The 16,634-nt window shown below is 42.5% G+C and overlaps 1 protein-coding gene across 3 annotated transcripts in view; it reads left to right on the plus strand.

Moving 5' to 3' along the window:
* The window catches only part of DHX32 (DEAH-box helicase 32 (putative)), a 51,822-nt gene that overhangs the window by 3,922 nt on the left and 31,266 nt on the right, over positions 1-16,634 (plus strand). Inside the window, exons 2-3 of one of the 3 annotated variants that reach the window (XM_036113633.2) lie at positions 1,293-1,321; positions 10,342-10,867. In XM_036113633.2, the coding sequence (XP_035969526.1) occupies positions 10,586-10,867 (282 nt within the window). In that variant the 5' untranslated portion in view covers positions 1,293-1,321; positions 10,342-10,585. Of the gene's footprint in view, positions 1-1,292; positions 1,322-10,341; positions 10,868-11,608; positions 11,712-16,634 lie in introns of those variants that run through there. The other 2 variants (XM_078076982.1, XM_036113632.2) reach the window with 2 other exon arrangements.

The raw sequence follows: 16,634 nt of genomic DNA on the forward strand, positions 1-16,634 counted from the left end.
GTTGTTATTGCAGGCATACAGCAAACATATATTGAGCATCCATAATGTGTCAGGTACTTCTTGGGGGTTGCTCTTCATAAGGGAATAGGAAATGACCAGATGGATTGTGTGTGAGGGCTTCCCGGGCAAAGGCACAGAGGCACGAGAGAACAACACTAAGAAGGAGTCCATTGTGGCTGGAGCAGAGGGAACTTAATAGAAGAGCATAGAAGGAAGTGAAGCTGGGAGGCAGATACGCATTAAATCAGAAAGAACCAAAGGAGTGAGATTTGTATCTTGAAGGTAATGAGAAGGATTTGGGTCAGTGACGTGATCGGTTCTCCATTTGAAAGGGGTCGCTGGCAGCCTGTGAATGACGGATTGGTGGAGAGCCAAAACTTGAGGCAGAAAAACCAAGCTGGAGATTTTGTAGTAATTCCATGAAGAAATGATAAAATAAGTGTGGTGGTTGGGAGGGCGGGGAACAGAGGGTAGGGGCCTCTGAGAGGGTCCAAGTGGCAGGTCTTGGTGTCGTAGGGGGCGAAGAAGAGGGAAAAGCCAAGGATGACCGCCCAGGTGATGGGGGAATTGTTCTGTTATCGAAATCCAGAACACAAGAGAAGGAAAGAAGTCTTTTTCTTTTTAGGGAGTGTGAGAAATGCATCCATGATGAGTTCAGTTCATTTGAAATGCCTGTCGTCTAAATTGAGATTTCCCTTAAGTAGGAGTCAGACGTGGGTCAGGAACTAAAGAAAGAAGCCTGAGTCTTTCAGAAATTGAAGTTAAAATATGAATGGTTTTCTCCAGGGAGATTATGTGGAATGAGAAGAGAGTCAAGGCTAGGACCGTGGGGTGCACAGCTATTTGACATGAGGTGCGTGTGGTGGAAGAACCCAAGGAGACTGAGGAGGACTGGCCAAAAAGGTCAGCTCAAAATCTGGAAAGATTAATGAAGCAGAATCCCTGCTCTTGAGGGGCTCGTGCATTGGCATTCCCTGAAATTATATTTTCTTCCACTTGCCATAGAACACACAACATACTTTATCAATCTTTTATTGTTTTATTAAAGTTACTGCAAAATGACTACCCATGACTTTCTTAACAAGAAAGAAAATTTCCTGATATTTGTGGTTTTTCACCATCTCCATTTGGAGCAATAATTCAAGTAAAACGTAGCTTCGGGAGTTATGATGATGCCTCATACAAATGCTGTCTTTACAAAAAAGTGGGCGAAAGTTCACTTTATAAATGTTGGAGGTAAAATATATTATCTTCCTAGGAAGACTGACAATAACCTTTTCTTTGACTTTCAGCTTCTGCTGGATCTCAGCAATTTGCCAAGGTAATATTTTAGCAAACTTTTTTAACTTTGCTCTTACTCAAATACTAGTTTTTAGAATATTCTTCAGTAAAACAGAACAAAACAATATTGAAGAGCACTGAATGGCCTAGTCATTCGAAAGTCTAATAAAACCCTTGATTTACAAATGTATATGTGAGGAGTGATAGGTTATCATGATATGTAAGTATTGATTGAGCTTGGGAGATCTTCCTGTATATAAGTCTACAAAAATTTAAATTACCAGTGGAATGTAGGATTCTTAAATTAATTGTGTAAGATTGGTTATTCCAGCTGTATTTGGTATGAACCGATATTGAGTTAAAAGTGAATCATTTTTTTAATTTGAGTGTTTTTAAAAAACCGACTGATGTAATTTGCTTACTTAAAATCAAAAGTCCACTTGTTAAAAGGCTGGAGATAAGATTTTTTTTTAAATAAATGCTGAACTTTTATCTTGTTCAAGAAAGATTTTAAGTAGATACTAGAAACCAAATAGGATGTGCTTTGGGGAGCTCTGAGCCAATTAAAAGCAAACTACGGGGTAACCTTCTAAAAGTCCTAGTAATGATAAGCCCATTGTTTCAGTTAGAGTATCACATGCCTGGGAGATAAAGTTTACCTATTAAATATTTGGCTGTAAGGCCACATGGGTGATTACAGCCATGTTTTTCAGAAATTCTCAGATGTCTTTCTTTTCATAAGAGAGCTACACTTGTTCTGTTTTATGGTATTTCTTCCAGACCACCCCTGCCTGACATGTCCCATAGCATCAAGGGTTCCTTCAGCCCACGGTGTTTCAGCGTGAGCCCGTGTTCTTTGATGCAGCCAGGAAGTGGTATGGCACAGTGTGCTTAGGCGTACACGGTACGCTTAACTGGGGTTAAGCTGAGATCAGGCTGCTTGACTTCAAGCACCTGCTCTCCCACAGATGAGCTATTAGAAGCTGGATAAATTAACTAAACCTCCGAAGGCTTAAATCTCCTCATTTGAAAAATGGAAATAATAAAGTAAACCCTCACGGGGTCTTTAAGAGTTTAAATGAAATAATCCATACAAAGTGTTTAAGTACGTAGAGCATCTGGCACCCAATAAGCACACTCTATAAAGGCTAATTGGTGGAATTATCATCATTACCATTATTGTTATCAGTTCAACTTTAGTAGCAGTAGAGAACCATGCTTCTCGAAGCGTGATGTGCATACCAGTTCCCGTCCACAGACTGTTACTGGTTGGCAGTGCGATAAGGAGCTTGTGCCAGAACGTGGACTGTGGCCCTAATCCTACTGCTGCCTTGAGCTGACATTTTTAATAGCAAGACTTCTTCAATGAAGGAAGCAATGAGTTGATTTACATTCAGTGCAAGCTCTTTATGTTGCCACAAATAAGCATTTTGAATGGAATTGGCATGGAATGTTGGATCAGTGATCCTGTTCTCTAAAAAATAATAGCCCTTTATCCTGAAGACAGTTATTATTCACTTGTAATGCCTCATTAACCTTCTCTGTTCTAAACATTATAATTATGGGTTACAGGGATATTGTTTATTAGTTGAGCAAATATTTATTGATCACATGGTCTGTGCAGAACCCTATATCTTATTTTGTAGAAGTTGTAAAGATGGCTCAGAAATGGATCTTGACTTTAAGACGTCTGTGGTGAACCTAGAGCAAGAGGACAAAGTGAAAATCTGAATAAATGTGTTGCGTACATGTAGCGAGTGTTTGCATTAGTCCTGTAGTGTGGTTCCAAAGGCTCCACGTAGACAGATGTCTCCTTTTGCTAAGCTGTTCCCATAAATGGCCAGAATTAATACTTTTTATTTTTCAGGACGTACACTATCATAATAGAGATCAGACTTCACTTTATGGAGGGTAGTGTTTCTCCTAGGAGATTGAAAAATCTGCAACACTAGGGAATAACTGAGTTTGGGGACACAAATGACAAAAGTACAACTTTTTAAGATTAGTATTTACAGAAGACTCATCCTTAGGTTTTGTTTTGTTTTGTTTTGTTTTTTTAGATTACTGATTCTGTTTGAACCTGTATATAAATATTTAATAATAAATAATTTACTGCTGTGCAGAATATAAGGAGACCTTAAATAGATACGAAAATATTTATAAAGTTTCAATACAAATTAGCACTGATTCTTCAAGAAAAAATTCATTGGCCAAATAGTGTCAACACAGATTTGGGAGTCCTATAAAAAGAATAATTTTTTTAAAAGGCAAGATATGTGTGTGTGTGTTTCCTTTTCCCCCAGAACCCTTTCCCTAAAGAGTGGAGATGAAAAGGGATTGGCTCTGAATTAGATCATAGAACAGACTATTTTCATAGACCTATCAGAAAATGATTTAAAATGCTGAAGAAATGTTATTTAGCTTTTATAAATCTTAAGAATTTTTGTACATGAAAATGATCTTTTGCTGGGCTTAGTAAGCCAGCTCATAACCCCACTATGTGCTTCATCCTGCCATTTGCCTTAAAATGTTACCAGCTCTCCTAGAACTTGTTTCACTAATGACTTTAAGAACATTATAATTCTTAGTATTAAAAAGTACTACAACAGGGGTGCCTGGGTGGCTCAGTCGTTAAGCGTCTGCCTTTGGCTCATGTCGTGATCCCAGGGTTCTGGGATCGAGCCCCGCATCGGGCTCCCTGCTCGGCGGGAAGCCTGCTTCTCCCTCTCCCACTCCCCCTGCTTGTGTTCCCTCTCTCGCTGTCTTTCTCTGTCAAATAAATAAATAGAATCTTTAAAAAAAAAAAAAAAAAGTACTACAACATATCAAATCTAAGAGGAGAATTGTAAAAAGAAGCAAAAGAGTAAAACAGAATTTTGATCGAGAAATGACTGGGTAAGTTAGACCCATGGCATTTAAAATAAAACCGTTTCTTTAGCACACCTTTGGTGATCTGGCCCTGTCTGCTCCGTGAGCTCATCTGTGCCAAAACCTCTCTCTCTCCTTTTATGTACCAGCCACACATCACATCTTCCTTCTAGTTTCTTGACCATGAGAGTAAGTCCGCATGTCGCAGACGATCTCCGTCCCCACCCCTGCTCTGCCTCGCTGGATAGTAAGCTCCGTGAGGACAGGACCCAGACCTGGCTGTTCTCTTTGTGACACAGGCCTGTTCGCAAGGTGGACACTTAGTGGGCGCTCAGGTCCTGGCTGAGTAAGTAAATGGAAGACCAGAAGTGTAGGCATGGAAGATGAGAAAACCTGAGGATAGAGAAAACCTATTAGATCATGAATAATATCTATCATAAAGCAGACAGATGTTAGTCTTAAAAGTGGAAAATCCCTAAAGAACAGAAAGTGATTCAGTCATTAGCTCCTCAGCCTCTAATTGCTAATTAAGCACCCACAATATTCGGGCTCAGACCGTGGCAATTACCAAAGAGGGTATCGCTCCAGTAACAGTCTAAGCAGAGAGACCAAAAACACAGGGCAAGGATAATAGGTAGTACAGATAGTTGGGCAGTTGCCTGGTACGTAAGGACGTTGCTTTGTCCATATCGGTTATGGAAGGTCGGAGGCCTGGGGCAAGCGTGGTCCGCGCCTCCGACAGATCTCAGTGCGGCCCTGGTGGTTTCTGCACCATGACTCTTCTGAAAGAAGAAAACAGCTTTAATATTGAAAAAAGCGTGAACTGTGGTTTGGGTGTCTGATTCAAGGACAAACCAAGAACCTATACAAATATTTCAGTTTTGGAATCTGGGAATTCCCCCGGTTCAGGCCAGAGCCTTTAGGAATAGCAGGAGTCTGTCCTATCGTTAATGAAAGGGGACACAAAGTCACAGAAGTCCCGAAGCGTAGTGACAGTAGGCCGTCACCGGCATCTCGGCATGAAGTGAAGGACTAGGGGAAGGGGAGGAACTGAACCCTGAGGAGTTTGAAAGGACGTCGTCACTGACGCAATGTTAGGCAAACTTGGAAAAGTTGAGTAAAACCATCTCTGAAGTGCCAACATCATTCACTCAACAAATACTTACTGAATGCTTAGTATGGTGCGAGGCTCTGTGGTAGACAGCAGTGAGCAGAAGGGACACAAATCCCTGCCTCATGGTGCTCGCCTTCTGGTGGAGGACACCAACCAGAAGCAAGATCAAGAGGTAAAATATATACTTTGTTGGCCTGTGGTGAGCGTCAAGGGGAAAGACCAAAGCAGGAAAAGAGGGTAGGAAGCGGGTCTGGGTTGTGGGGCATGTGGGTCAAAGTGTAGACAGGGTGGCCAGTAAGCCCTCACCGTGCTGACATTTGATAAAAACCGTTACGAGGAGAGGGAGCTAGCCGTTGGGACACCTGAGGCAAGGACATTTCAGACAGAGGAGCAGGCTCGAAGTCCCGAGGCCAGCCTGTGCCAGAGTGTCTGTGCAACATCAGGGGGCCACGTGGCTAGAAGTGTGAGGAGCGAGGGAGTGGTTGGCAATGAGGCCAGAGCCGTTGCCCAGTCCAGAGCCTCCAAGCTTGTTGATCCTGTTAAGTGTTTGGGGTTTTCCTTGGAGTAAGATGAGATGGGAAGCCAGTAGAGACTTGTGAGCAGAGGAAACATGAGCTGACTTTAACAGGGTCACTGCAACTGGGTTGAGAAGGGCTAAGAGTGAAACCAGGAGGCCAGTCAGGAGGCTGCCACGGTGATCTCGGGGAACAGCTGCTCCCAGTGGTGCTCCACGTATTTTGAAAGTAGAACTGACATGATCAGGTTGTTTTCTGTTGCTCCTGTAACAAATCACTGCAAAGCGAGTGGTTATTTATTCTCTTACAGTTTTGTAGGGTAGAAGTCCATCAAGGTTCTCACTGGGTTAAGATCAAGGGGTCGGCAGGGCTGTGTTTCTTTCTGGAGACTCTAGGAGAGAACCCATTTCCTTGTCTTTTCAGCTTTTAGAGGCCACCCACATCATTCCTTGGCTCATGGCCCTCCCTCCATCTTCAAAGCCAACAACACTGCAGCCCTCTGACTATAACTGGGAAAGGTTGTCTGATTTCAGGGCTCTCGAGATTAGATGGACTCACCAGAATAGTCTCCCTAGCTGGAGGGCTTTAACTTGGTGACGTCCTCAGTCCCTTTTGGCCTTCAGAGTACTCATTCCCGGGTTCTGGGGATGAGGACATGCACATCTCTGTAGGCTGTTATTCTGCCTAGTACATCCATTGAAGGATCAGATGTGGAATTTGAGATCAAGAGAAATCAAGAATAATTTCAAATTTTTTGGTCTGAGCAATTGAAAGGAAGTCATTGACTTGGGAGGACCAGGTTTGTGGCTTTGGGGTAAATATCAGGAGCTCAGTTTAGGGCATTCTAGGTTTGAAATGCCTGTTATATATCCAAGTTGGACGTGATGAGTCGGTAGTAGAACACATGAGCCTGAAGTTTAGGGTGAGGACTGACAGCACACATAAGTGGGAGTCCTCATATGGGAGGCATCAAAGCTGGGAGACCGCAGGAGGCCACACAGGCCCTATCGGATCTCCGCAAAGTCCTCACATTGTACGTCTGAGAACTTGATAGGTGTGAAGAATGTATTGTTGGTAAATTGAACATGGAGAAAAATGCAGAAGAGGAACAGCGAACAGCGAAACCTAATCCAGAGTTTCTCAGGACAAATTTCACAATCTTGTCTTACTTAATCCCTTGCAAACTTTACCTTTTCTGTGAACAGTGTTTCTAGAATTAACTGCACCAGAACCAAGGATCGCAATGACTAAGACATAGCTCATCTTACATCAACTTCTGATTCTTTCTTGTTGTAGTAGTTTCATGTTACATTAGATCTGTATTATTTTTCATAAATGCTCGTTTAAAAGTTGTAATAGACTCACTTCAAAGGGCAGTCCTTGACAAATTATGCAGTCTACAATTTATATAGAAGAAAGCTTTGAAAAGGAGCAAATACCAACCTTTCAGATTCTTATAGTGGAATGTAGCTGATACTCCTAACACAACAGTTCTTATTAAATTTTATTTTGAGTGGCATGTCACCTACCATATTTGTTTTCCCTTACTGGTACTACTAAATTTGCCAAAGGCCAAAACATGGATCTCTTGTATGTATTTAATTACCTCTAAGAAAATACTGACATGGGTCACGCCAGTAGCAGAATAAATGTGGAGAGGTGTTGTCTATCGTGAAAACTCCGCCACTGCCCCCTCTAAATCTGGGACTCAAACCGTCGAGCAACAGAAAGTCCCTCTGAGTAGTGAAAATAGATCATCGCGAACTTCATAGTGCTGCCCCTCAGACGCACTGGATTCAATATAGAGCCCTTTGAGGCCTCAACCTTTACAAGTATTGTATCTGTCCAACAAGCCTAACTGGTTTCTAACATGCTGAGTAGGAGAGCAGGTCAGAAAAGCAGAGGACGGCCGCACTAGGTAAGCACACGGACCACAGTGTGACGTGGGTGTCGAATCCCTGAGGAAAAGCGGGGTTCCAGACCAGTCTGGCCTTTGATCCCTGAACACTTCAGGGAAGTCTGAGGACATCATTCTGTTTAGGAACTGATGTAATGGTGACCCTGAGTCATGAAGAGAAACTTAGATTGTTTTAGTAGGCGGAGAGGTCTGGTTATCTGTTGCTGCCAAGACCAACGCCCTGGAATGTAGTAGCTTCCAGAAGCGGTGGCCGTGTGTTCCCTCTCACGGTTTTTTGGGTTGACTGGGTGGCCGTGGGTGCTGCTTTTGCTGGGTGTTGTGTTGGCTGGGCCTGTGGTCATCTGGAGACTTGACCTGGCTGGAACCATCTTCTGTGGCTTAACCCACGTGGCATGTCTGTGCTTTCTGCCAGAGGAAGCCCAGCTTTGGTCTCTGCCCAGTGGCCTCGCCATGTGGCCTGGGTGTCTCACCGAATGACAGCTGGCTCCAAGAGGGAGTGTTTCAGGCATGTGAATGCCTTGGAAGTGGTTCAGCGTCACTTCACTGCATTCTTTGGATCACAGTGACTCACAGGGCCAGCGACAAAGGGAAGAGGAAGTAGACTCCACCTCTCCAGGGGAGCAGTGACAGAGCATGTGCGGCCGTCTTTAATCCAGCCTAACAGAGAAGTTGGTGATGGAGCCGTACAGCGTACGTGTGTGTGGTGAAGGGGCCAGGTGACGCTTCCATCTCTAGAAAGAGGACTGTTTGGAAAACTCGACTCTTTCCTGATGGTTCAAAGTGGTCGATACTTTATAAATAAGATTTTACTTTAAAAGATTATTGCACCTTTACGGAGTATTATAAAACTAAGAAAAACATTTCAAGGGTGTTTATTTGGTAAAAATAATAGCTGTGTTTTTTTAGGTAAAACAGTTCAGAAATAGACCTATGGCAATCATTAATCATAATAACAGCAATTTAATTTACATGTAGAATGAGAACCTCTAGAAGGGATTCTGATCAGAATAAAGGAAAAATTGAATATAAAACCAAATGTTAACTTCTCTTAAGCAGTGGAATTTTCTGATTCTTAGATGACTTCTTAAAGTCATCTTGTCCTGTGATCTCAAGCCCGTGTGTTTCTTGGAGCTGTTCTGTGGATCTGGTCTCACCCATGGGAGCAGCAAAGAGCTGTGACGTTAATCCATACTACATTTGTGTTATTACACCATTCTAATTTTGAAACAACTTTCAGAATGAATTTTGAAGAACCCTACCTTTGAGGGGCTTAAACATCCTTTCTCCCGTCCCTCTGGTTATTAATTTCTCCCTCTTTTGGCCTATTTGTGTGTGAGTTTGTAAAGTCTTGGTCCTGACCTCAAAGTATCCTTAACATGTGTTATTAACTGAAGCCCTGAGGAGGCACTCAACAGGTGTTTCTTGAGTGTGTGTTTCCCCGGAGCCTGACTTGAACAGTGAAGAGCCTTTTTTTTATTACGTAGGATGAGGAGCTAGCCCTGTGAGCCCACTAACCATCTAAAGCAATAGTTAAATAAATGAGGTGCTGTAAAAAGAGTAATTTGACAATATCATGAGTTACAGATTACGCTTTGTTCTTTTTTACTTGAGTTTCTCTGTGTTTTTAGTTTTCACCTGGTTAATGTGAAAAGGGGCTTATTCCCAGCAATATTGATTGGATTTTAAAAAATCAGGATTGAAAGATCACTTACCTGACTTGTAGGGAATAAGTTACTGGTGTAAATTTGCCCTTGCTTGGGTAATTTCTCTTCTTCATTTAAAATAAATATTTTCTGGGCGCCTGGGTGGCTCAGTCGGTTAAGCATCTGCCTTCGACTCAGGTCATGATCCCGGGGTCCTGGGATTGAGCCTCATGTTGGGCTCCCTGCTCAGCAGGGAGTCTGCTTCTCCCTCTCCTCTGCCCCCTTCCCCCCAACTTGCTCTCTCTCAAATAAATAGATAAATGAAATCTTTAAAAATAAATAAATGTTTTCTTCTGTTGTTGCTTGAATTAGATATTTTGGGATCAAGACCCTGGAATCTCAAGAAATGTGCTTGAGGCTTCTGGTTTGATTAAACAAACGAAAGACCTTATTAATAAAAGCGAGCTATAGCCTCCGAGGGGAAAAAAAATAAAGCCACTTCCCTCACCTGTCATTGTAGACTGGCATAAGCAAATCTAAATGAAGTTTTTAAAAACACTCTCCTTTAAGCTAGAGGATTTCTTAATTAAAACAAAATAGACTGTCTGGTAACCAGGTTAGGGAAGACTCCCTGGCCCTCAACAGTTTTCCCCGTTACAGGATCCAGCATCTGTTTTGTAGTGGGGTGAGAGACCACGTGATAGAGCCTCACAACCACCACACCCCGGCTCGCTGTCGGCACCGGTGCCAGAGGTCAGGCCGAGAGCACCAGGTCCAGTGTGGAACTGTCCCCAAGCTGGCCAGGAGAAAATTGCAGCTCACCAAACTTGAAGAGCTAGCCTGAATTACTCCTAGCCTTTCGAAGAGGCAGCAGAAATGACAGGCAGGAACCAGCTCGCGGAAGAAAGCCAGTTAACGCTTTTGTTTTGAAGGCCTGTGCTTTTTCTTTTGAGCATCTCGTATGTGTACCTGATTTTCCTTCTTTTGTTGGTGTGTTTGTAGGGTGGTGTATGGACAGTCATTTAACGTGCAGAAGAGCGCTTACGTGAGCTGGTAGCGGAGGCCGCACGGCAAAGAAGACCGGATGCGGATCCGAGGAATTAACTTGCTAAGACTTTGAGCTGAAGTCTTGGCGATTGAGGCGCCCAAGTTTGTATCCGTAGACTCTCAGCGCTGTTTGCAGTGGCTTATTGTCGGAACAGCTTGACCGTAGGATGCCAGCTACTTAAGCTCCCTCTTGGACAGGATGGAAGAGCAGGGACTGGGATGCCCAGGCTCTGCCTCTGAGAAACGCTACTTCCCCGAATCCCTGGATTCCAGTGATGGGGATGAGGAGGGGGTTTTGGCTTGTGAGGATTTGGAACTTAACCCTTTTGATGGATTGCCATATTCATCGCGTTATTACAAACTTCTAAAAGAGAGGGAAGATCTTCCGATATGGAAAGAGAAATACTCCTTTATGGAGAATCTGCTTCAGAATCAAATTGTGATCGTTTCAGGAGATGCCAGATGTGGGAAGAGCTCTCAGGTGAGTAGGCATTACGACATGCCATTTGCTCTATGTGTTGTATTTTTTTATTACTTAAGTAAGTGCAATGTCAGTGTTCAGTTTTAATAATGATATCGAAACCAGAAAAACCCAAAACAGAACAAAAAGAGCATTAGCAATTCAGGCACAACAAGTAAGTTACGGTCCTAGTTTTATTTCTTAAAGCCAGCTGAGTAACAGTTAATTATACCTATGTGGATATTGTGTTTAGTGTGCCAGTAAATTTTCTCTAGAGTGGTAGATAAAAATCCACTTAAATTATTTCATGGTTCGTATTACATTTAAAAGATACGATAGGTGTTATTTGCCTGCCACAGATTTGGGGATTGTCATGTTCATGTGCCCAGCAGTCTGATGATCGTGAGGTGTTTGGTCATGCTTCATGGTGAAGCTGGTTAAATTACAGAAATTCAACAGCACAGAAAATTTTTATTTTCCAGACTATAAGAAATAAGTGAGTGGTCAAATATCATCCTGGCTCAAGGTCCTACATTTTGGGATCTAGTATGGAGGATAGAATTAGGGTAGTTAATGAAAACATAATGTCCAGGCTGTTCTTATACCTGAACTTCTAGATTTGATTTTAGTAGTATCTGTATTTTGGTTTTTAAATTCTAAAGCAAGCAGTATTTTTATTACAAAATTCATGTATGGATTCTTGCAATGTAAGAATTAGAATAGACCATAAAGATAATCTGACAGAATGCCTTCATTTTTCAGATGATGAAACTGGCCCAGAGGGATTTGATAATTTGTGTAATGTCACACAACTTCCTAAACTGCAATTCCAAGGATACTTTCTACTGTACATTACCACGTTCAGGTTGTTTGTTACCTCTGAGGCTTACTTGTTCTGACTTGAAGAGAGAAAGGATGGACAATAGGTGGTTTTTCTTAGAGCTGCCAATGTGGAGGGTTTGCTATGAATTGTTATTTGTTACAGTGAGTTGTTACAATGAATGCTTTTGGTTTGTCAGCAGGAAGCTACTGTTGAAAACTGGGTACAATAATCCTCATTTCTGTGGACAAATGGCAAGTTAAAAAATCATTTGAAGTTGTTATTTTGCAATAATTCAGACTTAGGAAAAGTTGCAAAAATAGGACAAAGATTTTCCATATGTTGTTCACCCAGCTTTCCTAAGTGTTAATATTTTACATTTGCTTTATCATTCTCTCTCTTTCCATGCACACATGCACACACATACAGACATGTACAGTTTTTATTCTGAACTCTTTAAAAGTTGATGATATGATGCCCTTTGCCTCCAAATACTTCAAGTATTTACTAAAAACAGGGCACAGCCACACTGTAATTATCAAAGTCAGGAATGTAGAATTGACATTTCATGATTACCTAATGTACAGATACTCAAATTTCATCACTTTTCCTACTAATGTTCTTTATAATAAAGTATTTTTCTGGTCTAGAACCCAATCCAAATTACATTGCATGTAATTTCCATTTCTCTTTTCTCACCTCTAATCTGAAACAGCTGCTCAGTTTTTCCTTGTCCTTCATGACCTTGACATTTCTGAGGAGTACCGCTAGGTGTTTTGTACAACATCCCTCAGTTTGATCCTGTCTGACATTTCCTTAGGATTAGATTCCAGTTACGCATTTGCAGCGGGAAGACCACGCAAGTGCTCTGGTGTCCTCAGTGCATCCTATCAGGAGGCATAATAAGATTTCTCCCCTGACGTTAATTAAATTTGATAATTTGGTAAGGTGGTGATTGTCTTGTTCTTCATCGTAAAGTCACTGTCTTCCCCCATCATTTAAAAGCTGTGGGGAGATTCTCGTACCCATTGCCTACTTGAAGAAGTAAGACACTGTTATTCTCAGAGGCTGTCTGTGTGGCCCTTCCCCATACTTTATCCTCTTTCCTCCACAAAGTAACTTGTATTAATCATTTCTTGCTTTTCTTTATAGCTTTACCGTGTTTTTTGGTTAAAAACACTGTTATTTCAGTTAGCCAGTTTTTCACTATTAAATGAACATATTGTGTTCTTCTGAGACCAGCTTGTCTTGCCCACGTGTTACTGACATTCAGCCATAACAGTGATGCTCTAACCTGAGTCAATCAGACTCACCTGGAAGCCTTCCAGAACCGACTTGCCGCTCCACCCCCCCCACCCCCCCACCCCCGCCTCAGTATCTAATCCAGTAGGTATGGGGAGGAGAGCTGGGGTGGTTAACAAACCTGCAGGTGATGCTAATGCTGGTGGTCTTGAGAAACCATGCTTTGAGAACCATGGATGATTCTGATGCTTTATAGCTGGGCTTCCTTTGTTTTTCCTTTTAATGACATCCCATTGTGAGAATATACCAGTTTATATATCCATTCTCCTGATGATGGGCACTTGGGTTGCTTCCAGTGTTTGGCTGTTCCAACAGTGTTGTGTTGAGCATTTTTGGTTGTTGTTGTTTTTTTGTTTGTTTGTTTTGTTTTTTAAAGTAGGCATAGAGCCCAATGCAAGGCTTGAACTCACAACCCTGAGATCAAGGCCTGAGCTGAACTCGAGTCAGACACTTAACCGACTGAGCCACCTGGGTGCCCCATGATGAGCATTTTTGTATAAATCTTCTGTTAAATATTTTCAAGAGTTTTTACATAATGGAGTAAAAAAAAATCAGTGTTTCACTTAAAAAAAAGTAAAATAAAAGATATGGGGAGATACTTAGAGACTATATAAAGTACGCTTCTCGTCATGCGTTTGCCTACTGGTTTTATTTAGCATCCTTAGATCATTCTTTGACATTATTACACTGGTGGTAACCAAATTGGTGATTTTTCTAATTCTGACATTCCTTTTACATTTAATATTTGGACTTCTTCTGAAAAGCTAAACTTCCTCTTTGTTATTTATCTGTTCATTTATTTCAATGTGGGCTCATAATTCTTCTATGGATTATAATTCATTACTCAGCCCATTTATTTTGTTTCTCAAATTGTCCCTGATATGGCCTGTGGGAACCCCTTCAGGATGACTCCTGTGTCCTTATGACATGCCCCCTGGTTCTTGAGCACTTCTTTGCTCTTTCCCAGTAAGATATTTCAGGCTCCACTAGTGTCTGTTCCAGTCTTAGAAATAGCCATTTTTCTCAAGGAGCCCTGCTTCCTTTTAGTGGAGAATTGTACTTAGAAACCAAGATGGGGACACTAAGTGGCATTGCCATCGGCTTGTCATTGCTTCCAGGCCCTGTCCGTTAACAGAGCAAGGAAGTAAATGTGTGTGGGGGATGTATGGCTACCCCCTCTCGATACCTCTAACTCTGCTTCTCTGTCTCTAGCTCTTTCTGTTTCTCTTTCTCATGTATTTGTCTCTCTCTATATATTTATCTTTATTTCTCTCTTTGTGTATTTTAAAAACCACAAATTCATGCTGATGCCTCTGGTTCCATGTCCATACCACAAGGTTCATTGTTTTTGCCCATTTCCCATGTGTAACTCCGTTCTCTAACTGTGGGAAACCTGCCACTCATTATTCGCGATAGCTTTACTTGTTCAGTCTTAGAAACATGCTCATAATGTAGTTTCAGAATTGCTAGCCCACACTTTTGGCTAAAAAAAAATTAAATATATACTCCTTGAGTTTTCTTTTAGAATTTGTGATCTTTAAGGACAAGGATTATCATACATTTGTAATATGTTAATACCTAGCAGTGGTTTCTCCTGTCATCTTTGACTTCTCAACCATTTTCACAAATAATGCTTGTTTTCTGTTAATTGGGAAGTCTGTGTATCGACAGGGTGGCAGAAATCAAAATAGTACTCAAATGATGGGAAAATGGGCCAATTCTAAACTAATTTAAATACTGGGAGCATTGGTGGTTTTCTCAATTCTGGAAACAACCTGATTATTTTTTACAGAGAGCTTCCAAGACTATTTTGTTCTTCAGAGTTTTAAGCCTTTCAAACAAAAGTTTGTCTTTAGACCCAAGCCTTCTAAAGAGGACCACAAATATTTTGCAGGATCCTAAAAATTTCATCTCTCTTTGGTCCAGCTGGCGTTTTGTGACTGCCCTAGGGAAAATAGGACAACCTTTCATATATTTATAGAGCCTTTTCCTATTGCCTTTTTTGGGGGCAGCTTTATAAAAAAGCCTGAAAGAGAATGAAATATTTTTAGAACTATCTATTTTACTTGCGTCTCCTTCTCTAGCTTTTGTCCTGAAATTTCCCAGGAAATGGATGGGTTAGTGAGGTGGATAAGTGCGATGTGCCTGAGACTTCACCTACATTAAGAAACTATATGGTATAGAACATCTCCACCCTATTAATTGAGTAAACATGCCGACCATTTTCTGCTGGTAGATTCTACCTGTGTTCACTCCATGTCGAGATATGTACAAATTATGATATCCAGGGACATGGGACGTATGATTCAGAAGGGGACCCACTCCTCAGTAATGTATCCTTAGGAGCATGCTCAGGCACAGGCACTTTGCAGGACTGTTTTTGTAAGGACTCATACCTTTGGGTGAATCAGTGGTGCTGAAGGTTCCTTCCAACTTTTGGATTCCCTGGTTGTGGTGCTGGAATAAGAGGGAGGGATCAGAGCGTTGGCCCTGGCTGCAGCCCCCGTGGTCCTAGAAAGCGGAAGAGGAACCGGGCTGGCACGGACAGAGGAGTGATGGGAAACAGGGGCTCGTGGGGGCCTTTGGGACCAGGGTGTATTAACAGGAGCAGCGTTGTGTCTCATAGATGACTTTTGTCTCGCTTCATTTATGCACGTATCCATCAGTGAGCTGAGACCGTCTCTGGCAGTGGGTGCAAGGACAGGGAGTTCTACACGGATGTGGCTGTCCTCTCGCCCCAGTGGCAGCCGTGGGCCCGCACACAGATGCCGCTGCCGCTGCTGCTGTCCCGGATTGGGCCCACCTGCGGGCCCCGGGCCCCAGCTCTCCCAAGCCCAGCCGCCGGCCTCCGGGCCTGTTGCCTGGAGAATGGAGCATCTTCGCTTCACTTTGAATTTGTACAACTTGTAGAACTCCAGCCACTAATTTAAGCTGATGAAGCCTTGATGTAGATTAGATTCTGGTTACTCAGAGGACTCCTCTTACCTACTCTCATGCTGCAGATGGGCCAGAGTCCTGGTGATCTGCTTTCAGGCGGGAGACAGGAGCTGGGGACGCACATTCTTACTGTGCACTCTAACACTGATTGCCTTGCACACCCCAGAGGCAGCTGAGCTGGGCTTTGGGACAGAGCGGGGGCATGCTTCAGGCTTTAACACGCTTGGCACATCACATGGTCCAGGAAATGGCATTTAAAAAATGGGTTGAGGGAGGGATGCCTGGGTGGCTCAGTCAGTGAAGCGTCTGCCTTCGGCTCAGGTCATGATCCCGGGGTCCTGGGGTCGAGCCCCGTGTTGGGCTCCCTGCTCGGCGGGAAGCCTGCTTCTCCTTCTCCCTCTGCCTCTCTCCCCCTGTCAAATAAATAAATAAAATCTTTTAAAAAAGAAGAAAAAATGGGTTGAGGGAGTTTGAAACAATTGTGAGGTGAGTTCTGAATGAAAATATTTGCAGTTGTGATTTCTAGTAGGCAGAGTTTCTAGACCAAACATACAAATTTGGGGGTTGTCTATTGCCCAGACGCCCAGATAAGTGTGTAAATAGGTTTATTTTTGTCGTGTGTTAAAAGAGCAGTTTCTGTTCTCCCCCTCAGTGGCCCGAGGTGACCTCTGAAAGTGGTTCGCTATTCGCTTGACCCAGAAAACCCTACAAAATCATGCAAATCAAGAG

The sequence above is a fragment of the Halichoerus grypus genome, chromosome 7 (genome assembly GCF_964656455.1).
Source record: "Halichoerus grypus chromosome 7, mHalGry1.hap1.1, whole genome shotgun sequence".
Classification (NCBI taxonomy): Eukaryota; Metazoa; Chordata; class Mammalia; order Carnivora; family Phocidae; genus Halichoerus; species Halichoerus grypus.